The following is a 15,982-nucleotide window of genomic DNA, read 5'->3' on the forward strand; positions in this document are numbered from 1 at the left end:
TAGAACTCTCAATACTTTACTGCAAAGGGCTGTAATTACTCATTTGTTTCCCATCAAACTCAATCTGCTTTGGATCTAGTCCTAGGCATTTGCTGGAAGGTGACATTAAATAAAATCAGACGAAAGCCAAGCCAATAATCTCTCGATTTCTAAGAAATCACTGTAGCATCTGCCCAATCAGATACTTAAGCAACAGCCACAGGAGGACCACACATCCCACCAGGATCTCTGGCCCACTAGCTTTAAGCGTATGTATTTACCTTATTTTGGTTGTCTCTTTGAATTATTACTTTAATAATACTTTACTAATAAGTTACAGATGCCAACACCTGTAAACTTATACACGGTGAGACTGGAAATTTTGAACTATTACATAATAAAGAAAGAAATTTTAAGAGATTAACTAAGTATATTAATGGAAAATATGAAGTGAGTTCTGGTAAACAGAATTAAAAAAAACCTTCCTAGAACAGCTGCTTATTAGTGCTTGCTTCCTTAGCACACAACTTTCAGGAAATATTTCACAAAATGCTTTTGATTTTATAAAACTATGCATATTTGATGGCATGTATGTGATATAGCTGTTGATATATCACATGTGTTTCTAACAGGCTGTGGTTGAGATCACTGTTGGTAGAGATAAAAGACACTATGATAAGACAACTGAGCAGGCAGGTATGCTGGCTGAATTGGTAAGAAGTTTGTTTGGAGAGACTCGTGCTCACTTACTTGGTCTGCCACAAACATCCCATATTACCTTGGGCAAGCTAAATTCAGTTCCCTGCTGAAGTGAGAATAACTCCATTGTCCCGTCTCAGAAGAGTGCTCCAAAACTAAATGTGAAATACACTACACTAATATGATGCCCATGACTGCTCTATCCTTTCTCGAATGCATACCAGACTGATTCAGAAATTGCCCTCAATAACTATTTGATAAGAAACACAACGGAGCTCAGAAGTGAGTGTGTTAGGTCTCCAATAGCTTGAACTTCAGTGCCTAAATGACTCTCATGAAAGAAAAGCAGAAGTTGAATGATACATGCCTTGGAAGTCATATTATGTGCTGAATGCCTCCAAGAATTAGGAATAAGAAATAGTAAACCACAAGTATTTCTCCCAGTCATGTTGTTTTCTTTTTTTCCCACGTCTTGATGTTCAAACTCAACAGTTCCTATATATTGCCACAATCTGGCAACCACAGCCAGGGGTGATTTGTCTAACCACAGTCTCACTGGTGTGAAAAAGCACTCTGTCTCTCCACTTCAGGCTCAAGTTGCAGAAAATTCTAAACCTAAGTGGTGCATTCTAGATAATGATGATGTTTCTTAATTTGTGGAGCAATAAATAAGTACCTTTACAACTTCGAGTATCTTTTTTCTTTACTTCATATTTGTTCAGGTGAATTGCCAAACATGTATATAGATCTCCTCTCTAAAGAATAAGCTTTGAGATCTACTCTCTCAAATATCAGTATCCCAAGGCATGTTCTCTATTTCCACCCAGATTTTTTATCAGGTAAAAATGTAAGAACTTCAGCCGTTACCCCAAGATTTCTGAAAGTCCAGAAGCCAGCTCAGAGCTACAGTCTTACATACAAAGTTATTCTGCAAATGGACAGTAAATCCAATGCATCCAAAAGATGATCAGACTCCCTGCATATGTACAGACTATATGTAAAGCAGATGCAGGATGCCTGGGTATCCCAGACATACAGCCATGGTGCATGTGTGAATCAACTCCGTAGTTCCTAGATGCAATTTAGTCTCATCATCCGGACATGTCAGACCTCTGCAAATGCACTGCCCAGAAGCAGTGTTAAGTGTGCTGCAGAAATACGCAAAGGCACAGTAAATCCAGCACACCCTTGGCACATCAGTCTCACCATGGAGGCACTTCATATTTCTTCTCAGGGAAATCCTGGCTACAAACACAGGAACCCTGGAAATAGACACAAACTCTTGATAGAAGACTGTAAGTAAGCTCTTGGTATGCATAATATTTTACATATTGCTTTCCAGGTGATATTTTTAAACCTTAAATTATGCATTTAACAGTAAAGTTAGAAGTACCCCAGGAAGGGGTCTGGCGTCTCCCTTTTGTGCTCACACAGTGTCTATTACCAGGATGTACACATGGCACTCTCAGAAATTAATGCCATGCAAAAAGGAGACATTTTCAACCCGCGATATTTTAAAGAATGCTAGCGAGAGGGACTTTTGTGGTAACCTTGGACAATAGATAGTTTGGTCTTACAAACGGCTTAGATGAAATATTCAGCACCTGCTGGAGCAAACCTCAGGAGATACTGAGCATGGGTAATGGCAACTGTGAAGACTCAATACCTGAACTAGACGCAGGATCTCCCACACAGAGTTACAAACTGCCAGGGCGTTCTGCACACGAGCAGCAACCCTTAATGTCTCTGCCTGCTTTATACAACATACAGGGCAGGAAAGATTCCTCAACCTCAGAAATAACTTGATTATCTTTAACAAGAAGCTCCATCTAAACACGAGGAGGAACTTCTTTCCTTTGAGGGTGGCAGAGCACTGGAACAGGCTGCCCAGAGAGGCTGTGGAGTCTCCTTCTCTGGAGATATTCCAAACTCGCCTGGACGCATTCCTGTGCAACCTGCTCTAGGTGACCCTGCTCTGGTGGGGGGGTTGGACTAGATGATATCCAGAGGTCCCTTCCAACCCCTAATATTACACAGGATCGCAGAATGATAAAGTATGTGCTGAGGCAACAGAATTCAGGCTGGACAAAGCCTCCTCCCCATCTCACAGGAGAGAGCTCCTGTATTCCCTCCCTCTACTCCCTGTTTTCATCTTTCCTCTCCACCCCTCTCTCCATCTCTTTTGAGCAAAGAGAGGATCTCCAGACACGTCCAGGAAAATAGCAGTGAGCAAAAACAGGGAGAACAAACAAACTGGTTCAAAAGAACTGGTTGCTCATTCTGTTGCACTGTTTGTCCTTTGGTATCCTTTTGCCTACAAGGTTCTACAAACAGGTGGACAAAGTCAATCTTCAAAGACCACTGTGTAAAGGAGGTCTGTGTAGCAATGCTCTGAGCAGGAGATGGGCACACTGAAGCACAGAGGGGAAATGATTTGCTACAGTACCTGAAGCATCGGTGACAAAGAGATTTGCAACTCTGGCCCAAGCCATCCAGTACATGCTCATTCACAGCATGAATGTATCTCAGCTACTTTAGACATTTACAATGCAGGTGTCTGTGGGTGAACGGGTCACCCTGGGGTCTCCTTATGCTCAAGGGACAGGAGTGCCTCATCTCATCCAGAATGGAGATGGGGAATATCTGCAATGCACAAATAGCATGTATACAGATGGTCCCACTGCCAGACACATGCATATGTGCCACTGCAGATCTGGAAACTCCCACATACTAGAGGCTCCTCAGCCCAAGTGCCTCACCTCTCCTAGCAACATTCTTCTTCCTGAAGAGGGAAAAGCAATATTGTCTCAAAATTAAGTTTTAAGCCTCTCTAAGAGACATAAAGCATGACCCATAGTATGACATTACTACGAACCTGAAAAGGAAGACGCTCCCAAGACTTCAAGGAAATTTGGGTTGGGCCCCAGATCAGGGTTCATTGCAATCAGCTCAGACTTTGAGAGCAATTTTGTAACACTAGGAAAATTAAAACCAGCAGTGAACTGACCAAGTGACTATTTTATCAACAAGACTGAGGTTTATGCCTCCCACAAGCACACTTGATACAGTACTAGAGTTCAGAGATTAAATTATTATGATGCCAAGCAAAGACATTGAGAAAGACACGAGAACAGTTTCAGCTCTTCATTGCTTCCTCATAGATCTGTAACCTCATTCACCATTCTTCCTCCCTACTCCAACACTGTGGAACATTTAAGGTCCTGTGAGCTACTTTTTATTTATTTTCTGACAAAGTAAAAAGTTAAAAGCATCCACTTTACTGAATTTGCTATTCCTCAGGAAATACTAATTGAAAACTTCTTGCTCTGTATTACAAATCACAGTGCAAATATTATGATTCTGTAAGTCAAACAAGATTAATATCCCTCTTTCCCTGCAGGAAATCCTAATAAATGCTACAAGGGTTTCCAGCTTTGCAGGAAGTGAAACTGCTGGACTCTCATACACTTTTATATTTGGCTTCAGTGGGAAACTCATTTTTGCAACTCCACCAAATACCAGTTACATTCCTACAAGCAAAGCAGCCCAGCTGCCAGTCAATAGGACATTTGACCTTGCAGAGAAACCTGAAAGGCACTTGTACAAAACAACAAGATCTGGTTACAGTTGCACTCTCACTGCCAAATCCATTAAATCTTATCTTTAAAATGCAATTACCTTTTAAAAAGTGGCCAACACCAAACCTATTTTCCAGCAGCAGCCAGAGTCTTGCTGCTGCTTGCCAGCACCTTTGCATCACTTCTTTTCTATTTATATGAGAAATTACTTGGTTATCTTGTAACTTCAAATACAGTTAACATGTTAAATCCAAAACAATTACTTGCCTTTAGGGAGAGCGGCCCAGTTTCAGCAAGCATCAGTCATGCAGTCATTTTGTTTTCATAATCCCAGTTACCCTTGACCAATGGACATTTGGAAGGTCACAATTCAAAGGCACTTTTCTAAGTTTTATTAAGCTACAAAAACTCTCCAGGGCAGCTTCAAGCTCTCTGAGGTATCTCACTCGCTTCATGCCCTCATTTTTCCTCCAGCAGCTCTTCTGAAGAAGTCTATCCCTTCTTGCCTGCATGCCAGAGGACAGCTTTTGGCATTGGAAAGGCATCACTGAGTTGGTTGCTCCAAAGCTCATAAGGAAGATGAACGAGCTTGGACAGATAATGCTAAAATAAAGAGTACTAAAAAGCACTTTTGATTTTTTGGACGCACAACTATGGAAGCAGCTGGAGCCTTCATGTGACTCTGTATCAATAGAAAGTAATGATATTGGCAAATGCCATTTTTGCTTTGAGATTATGGCTTAAACAATCAGTAAGCACAATTTTTCACATATGCTTCCATTTTAATTACTATCTATTAACAGAACAAGATAGTGAAATTTCACTGTACACTACCTTTAATCTTATCCTTTTGTGATCAAATAACCTCACATCTTGAACGGTACAGTTGCTTATTCCTAAATTCAAAAAAGGTTCGATGCAAAGTTGATTGAAATTATCGGAAAGCCTCCCAATGGCTTAAGCCTACGCTGCCTCTTAGAAACCAAAGAGCAATGCTCACGGAGACCTCTGTGCTGTTGCAAGCATGTTTCCCCCCCTGGCCCAGGCATAAGCCAGTAAAAGCTGCTGGCATCAGCACATGGAGTGAAAGGCATGTCACACATGTCTCCTTCTAATAAATACTGCTGCGCATCACGACCTGGGCAATTTACCAAACCTAAGTGGAATCTGTTTCATGTGTGCAATGAGAAACAACTCCCAGTGCTATGTGCACTGAAAATCCTCCAAACCTGACAGGGAAAAAAATTCTTTTATTGCCTTTGAACAACTGAGTTTGTGTTTGAGTGGGATTTACTTGACAAGCCTGTAAGACACCAACGTAAGCAAATTCATTAGTGAGTATAAAGTAGCAGACACCGCAGAACACAAGCCATTCTGCTTTAGGATCAGCATTAAGTTATGCTTGGAAAGTTTTCTCTAGGAAAGTTTTCTCTAGGTAATTCTTCCTCTAGGTAGTTTTCTCTACCTGGAGCACACAGTCACATTTATCATTGCTTTCCATCACTTTCACCCATCAAGCCAAGCCATCTGCTAGGCACTAGGAGAAGAGAGGACTTTTCAACTATTCTTCCCAATATCCTCATCACTTCACTTTCAGGTCCTCCTGTGCGAACTGTCTCTCTCACCCAGTAACCACCTAAACTGCTAAACTATTCCAGTACGATGAGTGTCTTTCATGCTCCTGCAACCATTGTACAACCCTTTTCCCTACAAGGGTATCTGCTGGAATTCAGAATTTGTGCTAGTGTGATGTGCACAAAGGGTTTTCTCTCCCAACTGTTCTTTTTTTTTTTTAAAGAGGGTCTGTTTAAAAACTAAAAAATCCAAATCAATGGGAGCTATGATACATTTTTAGATTATATTTAGTTTTTTCCACAGTATTCAGACTTAGCACTTCAGCAAATATTTTTTTTTTATTATTATTTGGCTCATTTTATGGCTAGATTTAGAAAACATATTAAAGTATTAGGGGAGAGAAGGGCCTTGCCCTGTCCCTCCAATAATTGTGATCAAAGGATCAGATTTACAGACGCAGTTGTTTTATCCCACCAATAAGCTATAGACACAAATGGCAACATGAAGACATCTAATTCCCCATCGAGTAGGAAATGGCTTACAGAGAGAAGTTTTGTTTGGGTTTTTTTTTTGTTGCTGTTGCGGGGTTTTTTTAATTGGACAACCTGATCTAGATGGGGATAAAAAAACCTGAGTTGCTAGTAGAAGGGCTATGAACATGAAAATCCCTGGGTTTACTTCTTCCCACCCCCTGTCAGCCATCTAAATCAGCTGGCCTAATAAAACACATTATCTCTCCCTCCAGCCCCCACCCTGCTTACATGCTTAGACCATCCTGGCAACAGAAAGTCTTAATAATCTGGACACTTCCAAAAACTACAGGATTTGGCACATATGATACATTTTCTTACTTGCAAATAGTCACAGCTAAAATTACCTGCAGGTTTAATATCAAACCCTTCAAATGAAGATGAAACAGAGTTTAATAGTTTCCATAATGAATTTAAGCACTAGGGGAAGTGACAAATCTGTTAGCCAAGCCAAAGAGTTAAAGTTCAAGATATCTTGTCCAGGAGAACATAACACTGCTGTATTTGAAATAACTAATTCCTTCCTATGTTGAGAAACACAGCAAAGCCTTAACTACATGTTTTACGAGGCTGAATAGAGCTAATCCATATGGACATACTACAAAACAGACTTACCACTTCATAAGGTAGATAAACAGAAAAAAAATTGCTCTGAGATGTGGAGCTAATATTTTTTTATATACAATACAGAAGTTTACTGAAAATCCTTTTCAGTTCCATGTGTTGAAGGATATATGCACAACAGAGAGCTGCAAAGTGAAGTGAAGCAGAAAATGTTGATACGCAGAAAACTTTTGCATTGGCGTTATTTTCTTTGTCAGAACCACAGTCCGCTCAGTTTATGTCTGAGTTTTGTGTTTGGCAGCCGCAGAACTATAAAAAGCTTTGCCATTTAAAACATTTTTAAAAGAAAGATATTGTATTAGGCTGACAATACACAAGTCATTTATCAAAATGTCACGTTGTTTGGTGAGAGAGATAGCAAGTGTCACCCCTGGGCCTCGAAGAGGAGGTTAAAAATTAAAAACATGCTCATTGTCTCTACTAGAGCACATTATAAGCTGAAAGTAGTCAACTTTGCTGTTGCGCTAAGCCCTCTATGGAAAGAGATGGAATTACAACACAATGTTTTTTCTCCCCCAAGCAGCAAGGCCTGTCTGACTTGCTCACAACAGCTCTAAAACTAAGTTTGTCTCAAAAGAATTTATTTGGGTAAAAACTACAAGAGGCTGTTCAAGGTTTGGTAGCAGGTCTGATAAGTCAGCGAGAAAGAGACAGAAAAATAAGTAACACTCAGAGGAAAAGCAAGAGACAAAGCAAAAACTTTGTTTTTTCAGCCTGACTTGTCTCCTAGGTTTTGGAAGTGTAAGGTTATTTCTGGGTCCAGAACCCCGAGGATAATTAAAATAACCATTTGCCTCTTAGCTCCCTGCTCCCTTGGTTAAGAAAAAAAAAAGGAAAAAAGAAAAAAAAAAAACCCAACCAACAAAATAGGACAATCTGTAGTCCTGCATTGCATTTAGTCAGAGGCAGGTAGACAGGTACAGGCAAGGCTTCTCCTGCGCAGGGCAGCATGCAGCTTTCAGCAACAGCAGGCACGTGCATTGGCAGCTCCAACATCAAACTCCAGGCCCTAACTCTGCAAGGAGTTCAGTGCTAGAAATGCCTGGGAGCTGCCTGCACGGGGGCACGCACTGGCAGTGGTACTCTTTGAAGTGAAGAATGAGTAAAACACTGAAACCACAGGACAGCTGCCAAAAGCAGATGTTTGCACAGTACCTTCCATCAGCCAGGCAAGTTGCAGGGGCAAGAAGGTAAATCAGCATCAATCATAGCAAGTCAGAGAAAGAAAACTATCCCAAAGCCATGGAGGAACCTAAATATTAGAGACAATCATAACTTCCCCCTTCAGCAAGGGGTATCAATAGAGTGCAGTTATTCGTTAAAGACCCACCTTTCCTTTCTCAGCTCTGAATGAATGCCAGTAACAGCAGCTAGAGTGTTTTCCTGGAGGTGCCTGCTATAGAAGCTAAAGAGGAATTCAATTTACATTCTCTTTATCCAAACCCAAGTCAAATAGAATTTGCTTTAGGTCCAGTTTTGTTCAGTGAGTGCCAGATCTATGACACACCAAAAATTCAGAGTTCAAACTCTGCCACACAGCACTACAAAGCTGCAGGACCCATCTCTAGTAGGTACCTTACCGCATGGCAAATCCAGCTGAAATCAGAACCAAGCCACAAACTATTGCTCTTCACTTCATCTTGTGAATTAGCTCTGCCTTTCAGCAGCTTCAGTTAAATCATCGCAAATTCTGACGAGCAGAGCACCAATGACTCATCTCAACATACAGCAGCACACAATTTCTAACATCAGACATTGTATGTCATGCTACTTATGTGGGGCAAGGCTTGAAGCCTGCTGAGGTCAGTGGAGTGAAGACTGTTTACAGGACCAGCCCCACATCTAATACGCTCAAGTCTTCCCGCCAACATCCACAGTGCTTCCAAAGTAATAATCAACCGGTTGTTTGCCGCACATTCACTAGATGCCATGAACAGCAATGCTGAACAAGCTGTAACATTCAGCCCTAGATCATTCTAATGGCAACAATACCAATTTTCATACTATTTATCAAACAATTTGTGTTACTTAAGTGCAATTCCTATTCAAGTGCCAAAAAACTTAGTCCACCCTATGAAATAAGAGCTACATTCAGTCTTGGCTCTGCCCTACCAAAACATGCCTGGTGTAAGGATTAAGGCTTCTCTAAAAGAAAGGGCATGATAAAAAGAAAGCAACAGGCAGCTGCTAAACCCATGAAATTCCACAACTTAAAGGAAATTTTAAAGGTGTTTTTATAACATAAACTGCTCAGAAAACAGAAACAAGTATTTTAATCCAAACACAATTTATTTTTATTAATATCTTATAGCGACTGTAAGCATAAACTCAGCACTTATAAAAGTTGCCCAACCAATACTTCCAAGACCTCTCAATGCATTTACAAGGCAAAGGCAAAGGGGGCTAAAGGCAAAACAAGGACCAGCGTATTACAGGGTTAGTACAACACAGACAGAGGCTGCATCAGCACCCCTCTCACCTGGGCAGCAACAGACTTCCTCTGCACTTCCAAGCTTTTCCAGAAGAGCTCTACTCCCAAAGCATTAATGGTGTCCCAAAGGGGAGAGTGACAGTGTTGGCAAGAGATTATGCAGAGCGACAGGAAGGCAGATGGCCTCCTGGTTTGGCTATGATAAGGGAGAAGGAGTGGAGTCCAAGCTGGGGAAGCAAAGGGACTTTTGCAGGCTGCTGCCAATACCAGAAGCACCAATAGATTTAGTTTGGGCTTAGTCTGCTGACCACACCATAAGGACAAGTTCTTTGGTACCAAAACATTGGAAAATGCCATTACCAAAACACACTTTGGACTCAGAAAATATATGCTTGACATTAGCACCAAACAAACAAAAATGAAACTCCACACACCAGGATGAAGGCCAAAACAAATCTAACTGAGCAATCATATTTTCAGAACACCACCACATTTGCCAAAATACTGGGCCAAAGCTCATCTCCTCGGAGTTTGCTTCGACTGAAGTCAACGGTGATACACCCAGGCTTGACTGATGGAATAAAGAACAAGTGAAAACATGAAAACAGCCTCTCTGCTCTGGACACCATCAAAGGCTCGTCACACTGCACAGTGCTCCAGCTCACCCACATTTCAACTCTAGAAGAGTTAGAGCATGATTTGATAAAGAGCTCTCCCTCAGCTATGGTTTGGCTTGGGTCTGAAGTGGCTCACGTGCTGCAGGGTTTGCCCGTGGAAGAGTCTTGTCTGATATCCCTAGAAACATGTGAGTCCCATCAGGTCCGTTCATCTACATGAGCCTCCTGTCTCCAGTAGCAGCCATTAACCTTAAGGAGAGTAAATAGCACAGGCAACTAGGATACTCTTCCCCTGCACACTCCCACCCTTTCATCATTTCCAGTTTGGGGACTTTCTAAGCCAGGTGTGGTTTTAGAGTATTTAGTAACACCCAGTGGATTATTTTTTTTAAATGAACTTGTCCAGTCTAAAACTCGTCCCCTAAAACTTGAATAGCTATGGGCTCCTGAAAAATAAGAGGGGAACCTCCAAACTCTGCCCACCTCATACTCTTTGCAAAACATGAACAGATGTTAAGTTAACAAACGCCGGGAGTCACACAGCCACTTAAAGCCCTTTGCCCACCTCAGTAGTTACGTGTCTATCCAGACCTAAAGCTAGCCAACCAGAAACGCCAGTTGTAAGAATATAACCTTGTGGATTTAGAGAGGACATTTACTCATTTGAAAACAGAATCCTGCCTCGATTCAATCTTGCCAACTGCCATTTCAGACACACTGTTCTTGTGCTCATTACTAATTTTGTTTAAACGCAATCATTTCACAAATCCAGACAATTTTAGGCCTCTTTCACCACAGTTGCTGAGTACAGCCATGTGCAAGAGTGTATCTTTTTTTTTCCCTCAGCTGCAGCAGCAAATTAATGACACTATGTTCAAAGAACCCTCAGTTAGCTCAACTCTGATCCCTGCAAAGCTGAAGGACAAACAAACTTTCTGCATTTTGATGATGTGTACAGCAGTACATTCCAAAAATGCTGCAGAAACCTAAAGCAATTCTTTAAAGTTTCATTCTTACAGATCCAGACTGGTAATTTCATTTGGGTTTGGGTTTTTTTTTTTTGGTAATTCATTATGACACATTCCATGAAAAGCAATGGAGAGCATGCATGCACATCACAAGAGTACAGGGTATTACCCAGATGTACACAGAAGACCCCAAATCCTTGTCCCTGCAGTGCACCTTGCAGAAAAGTTTAGTGTATTATCTCAACCCTTCAAATACGGCAATATCCTACCACTCTGAAAACAAACTGTGACCTCCAGTTCTGCATCTGTTTGTGATGGCAGGTCTCCAAGGAGGCATGATTTATGTCAAAATTAGAACTTGCAGCAAAATGCATGAAATGCCATCAACCTTCCAACTGAACAGTGCAGTCAGATGGCATGAACAAAATTACAGTTTATTTTGGACAAAACAAGATTTTTGAGTCCCTACAGGCATGTGGTCAAACTGGGAATTATCCAGCTCAGCCTGTGTTTATTAAAACACGGAGAGGGCACATAGATTTGATGGAGTCCCTGGAAGAACTGGGGCATCACGAACAGCACATCTGAGATAAGCAGAATTGCACAAACCTTAAGAACTGACAGCAGTGTCAGAAGAAGGACACGACATAGCCTTGACCACACCAAACAAGGCAACTTCGATGAATAAGGTAGTGGGTAAGAGGTGCCCCATCTTTCCTCCCAGGATCTGAGTGCTGAATTAGCTTTTCACAAGGCTGAGGCCCCACAGCGGAAGAGACTTGTCTCTCAGCAAATGCAGCACTGCTGCTGCCCTGTCAGCAAGTCACTTACTTACACATGGCCAAAGCTTCTAACAAATCCTCCTGGAATCCAGCTTGCACTTGGATCACCACCAAACTGTTTCACCGGTTCTCTGTGTTTATCTGACATTGTGAACATTTTTAGGTTTTCCAATTTTGCAGCATTCAAAGGCAGGAAAAGAAGAACTACTTCATGAGACACTTCATGAAAACATGCAACAAGTTCTTCCTCATCCTTCTATTATTTCTGAGACTGTTCTGTCAACTGAGAACAACTACTGTTGCCGTTTAAGACCACAAGTACCTCTCAGAAGAATGCTGACATTTCCTGAGTCCTGCCCTTGGATCAGACATGGGCTGTTATACTTGGCTTTTACTGATATTTAGGGTATTACAGAAGACCTGGCAGCAATGACTTCTGAGACTGCTGCTTCTTCAAAGCACCTTCAAGCCAGTAAGCAAGCAAAGACTTGGATCAATAACCTCAGATCGTAAATCTGTCTGTGATTCTGCTGGAAGGACATAGTCTTCATTGAATAAATATCACACACTTCAGAGCTTTAGACTGACACTTTAAACTTCACCCAAAAGCTGTAAGACAACCAGGACATTGAATAAAGCAGCAAAACCCTTGCTGCCTAAAGCCCCACTTCTGAAAAACTTTCAGAGGTTCTTGGAGAAATGTAAGAACTATCCCCTGCAGAGCAGCCTTCAATCAGATGAAAGCTTAGATTAAAGTAAGAGCCACTGCAGAAAAACGGCAATGATCCCATGCTGCATTTAGCTACCAAAGGGGTAGACAGTAATTGCTATGTGATAAGAGTGCAACAGCTGAAAACCTATCAAGATCCCTAATTCTGAGCTACGCCACTGCAGCACGGCAGACCAAAGGGCCATCAATCATACCTTGGCCACATACGAACTGTCCAAAGTATCTCATTTCATTTGAACACAGTTAATTCCTTAGATAACTGCAACGAACTATTAAGACCAACAGAGAAATAGAAGCCTGTTTAAAAAAGTTTGGAAGGAGAGCCTGAGCTTTTACCAGTGACTAGTTACTAGTTACCTAGGTGCATAAACAGGCAGTCCTTATCTCTTACCACAGATGTCAGCCATTTCTGTCCTCACTTGGATGTTCTGTAGATGACTATATCAATGATTGTAAGTAAGGTCTGTACTGACAGAGGAACAGAACCACATAAACAGCAAACATCCAGGCTGGAGAGCAGCTGGGAGATTTCTCACGGCCAATTAAACATGGCACACTAGGATATATTTTACCTCTAACAGAAGCAGTTTTCTTCCCTTCTCTCCATATGGACGAAAATTCCATTTAGACTTAAAGAAAAATACTTTATTTCACTGGAAGGGGGGAAAACACTTTAGAAAAGCCTCAGTTCTGAAAATTATCAAATAGGACATTCAAAAATCTACTTCTGCGGTAGCCAGATCAATTTAAAAACATGTGATAGATTCAACTGCTTGTGTGTTATTATTACATTAGACTGAGCAAAGGTCAAAGCATTAATTTTTCAGTTCAAATTGATACATGTAAGCCTACTAGAAACATTAGCTATATCACTCTTTGTAACTATCATCGAACACCCAAGAGAACAAGCCAGAGGCTGAAAAAAAACCCATCAAAACCACTTAATGCTGACGAATTACTGTTGCTTATGAGATAGCTGGCAATTCCTCTTCTCTTCAGTCTTAGACATGCACTGTATAACAATTCAAATCAGATTGCCTACAAAGTCATTGCATATTCAGTAACATCCTTTGTCATTGCAAGCCTTCGTCCTTAGGGATGCACCTCTATGGATGCCGAAACAGTACCAGGAGATGCAAGCTCAGGGTACGGCATACTACACAAAGTAAAAGTTGTCATCCAAAGAGCCTCCAGTCCAGAAGACGACACAGGAGGCTCATATACCGGATAACTACATACCAAGCAGATGACAAATAGTCACAGCCCCATCAACTATCAATACCATGTTTAATATCTGCTTATTTTTAAGGTAATTAATGTATTTGTACTTATTTCTAAAAATATTAATACAAGAAACTGGAACCCAACATTCTTTAATCTGACATATTTGATCCTGTAATTTGCATCCAGATTTTATTCTTTTTTTCCCTTCAAATTACGGAAAGGGATGGAAGAGTAGCGTGGGGCTAAATTATGTGGTCTCATTTTACACACCTTGCAGACTTTGTTGAAAACCTTTCTCCTAAAGCTTTTCTTCTATTTTTTTTTAAATGGTGAGGTTTGGTCAGTATTGAGAACGAAAACATCTTCATCTTGGCGAAATACGTTGTTTAGGTACTGGAACATGCATTGCGATGGATACGCTATGAAAGGAAGCTTTGCAACAAGAACAACCACACACGCTTGTTTTAACATGAAGGTGTAAACGATCAGTACCACTGCTACACGCGTAACACAACGCGTATCAAAATACCCCAGGTTTTGGTATGGGGTTTTTAGGAGAGGTCGTGCTTTCCCCTGCCCCATTCATTTCTGATTTCAGGCAAACGGCTTCAGGTTCTTGCCAAAGGCACTTCTGCCCTACACAGGCTCTTCCAGTGCCACCACGGAGGCAGCGCAGCGGACGGAGGGAAGCCAGGCGAGCGGCTCCGAAGGAGGCAGCCGAAGCGGACGGAGGGAAGCCAGGCGAGCGGCTCCGAAGGAGGCAGCCGAAGCGGACGGAGGGAAGCCAGGCGAGCGGCTCCGAAGGAGGCAGCCGAAGCGGACGGAGGGAAGCCAGGCGAGCGGCTCCGAAGGAGGCCACTGATGCTGAACGAGCGGGTGGTCACTTACAGAACCGGCCTGTGCTCTCTTCAGGTTGATCTGCGACCGCTCCCCCACTTCTCCCCGGGATTTCAGTCCCTTTCGGAGCGGGGCTGCACCCCGGGGATGGCCACAGGCAACGCTGCGGGAATACTCACGGACCAGGACACCTGGGACCCATGTCAAGCACCTTCCCCCCACCAGCCGCCACCGGGCCGCTCTCCCCTCCCTCTCACCCCGGCAGCTCACGCCCTGGAAAAGAAACCGCCAGCGGCACCGACCTTGTTGAGGTGGGGGTTCCTGGTGATGTCGTAGCCCCGCTTTTTGAGGGCCAGGGCCCCGCCGTGGGTGGCGGGGCTCCCCTCCGCCTGGCAGCTCCGGCCCCGGGAGGCGCTGAGGAGAAGCGGCCCCCGGCCGGCCCCCACCATCCGCAGCAGGCGGCCGCCCGCCCCGCCGCACACCGGCACCATCGCCCTGCCGCGGCTCCTGCGGCCGAGGGCGGAGACGGCGGCAGCGGACACGGGCGCCCGGCGGGGCGGCAAGGGCGCGGCGAGAGGGCGGGCCCGGCCCGGCCCAGGTGTGCCCGGCCCAGGTGTGCCCGGCCCAGGTGTGCCCGGCCCAGGTGTGCCCGGCCCAGGTGTGCCCCGCCCGGCCCACTCACGGCACGGAGGCCTCCGCCGAAGCGAAAGGAAACCCAGGAAGCAGATCCCGCCTCGACCCCGCGGCGGTCGCGCCTCCTCCGTTACCTGTTAAGGCTCAGCCGGCGGCTGAGGGGAGGGGGGTGTCCGCCGGGGCCCCGCCTCCGCCGGGGACAGCGGGCCCGCCCGCCCCGCCGCCGGCCGGGGCCCCTGCGGCGGCAGCTCCGCGGCACGGCCGGCCCCGGCGGCCTGAGGGGAGGGGGACTGCCCGGCCGGGGCTTCGCCTTCCCGCCACCGCGGGGTCTGAGGGAGCCCCTCGCCCCGCCGCCGCGTGGCGGTCGTCTCTCCTTTCGAGTTCGTGTTGTCTCCCTTGGCCCTGATAAAGGGCACGGGGAGGGAAAAGCCCGGGCCCGCGCCGTGGGGAGCGGGGGGCAGCCGCGGCCCTGGCCGTGGGGCGGGTGCCGCAGCGCCCGGGTTTGGTGCCGTGGGCCTGGGCGAAGTGCGGGACCCCCGGCAGGAGGTGGAGGGGGAGTAAAGCTGCTCGGAGGAGCTGCTACTCGCTGGGAAGGACTTGCCAGACATCGCTCTTCCTGGAGGGTGAGCAGCTGTGGGTGGTTCGGCATTTCAGTCTACCTATAATCTGTCTGTTCTATATATAAAATCTATATGCACACTATACTCTATAGATAATGTGTGTATATACTATGTATGTAGTATAAACTATGTATATTCCATATATTTTTTGTGTA

At 44.1% G+C, this 15,982-nt stretch overlaps 1 protein-coding gene across 1 annotated transcript in view; it reads right to left on the reverse strand.

Annotated features, from left to right (window-relative positions):
- The window catches only part of ME3 (malic enzyme 3), a 129,991-nt gene extending 114,926 nt beyond the window's left edge, over positions 1 to 15,065 (reverse strand). The window contains exon 1 of the mRNA XM_059815525.1: positions 14,877 to 15,065. Coding sequence (XP_059671508.1) covers positions 14,877 to 15,065 — 189 coding nt within the window. The remainder of the gene's footprint in view (positions 1 to 14,876) is intronic.
- Between the last annotated feature and the right edge of the window lie 917 nt (positions 15,066 to 15,982).

Source organism: Gavia stellata, chromosome 1 (assembly GCF_030936135.1).
Source record: "Gavia stellata isolate bGavSte3 chromosome 1, bGavSte3.hap2, whole genome shotgun sequence".
Classification (NCBI taxonomy): Eukaryota; Metazoa; Chordata; class Aves; order Gaviiformes; family Gaviidae; genus Gavia; species Gavia stellata.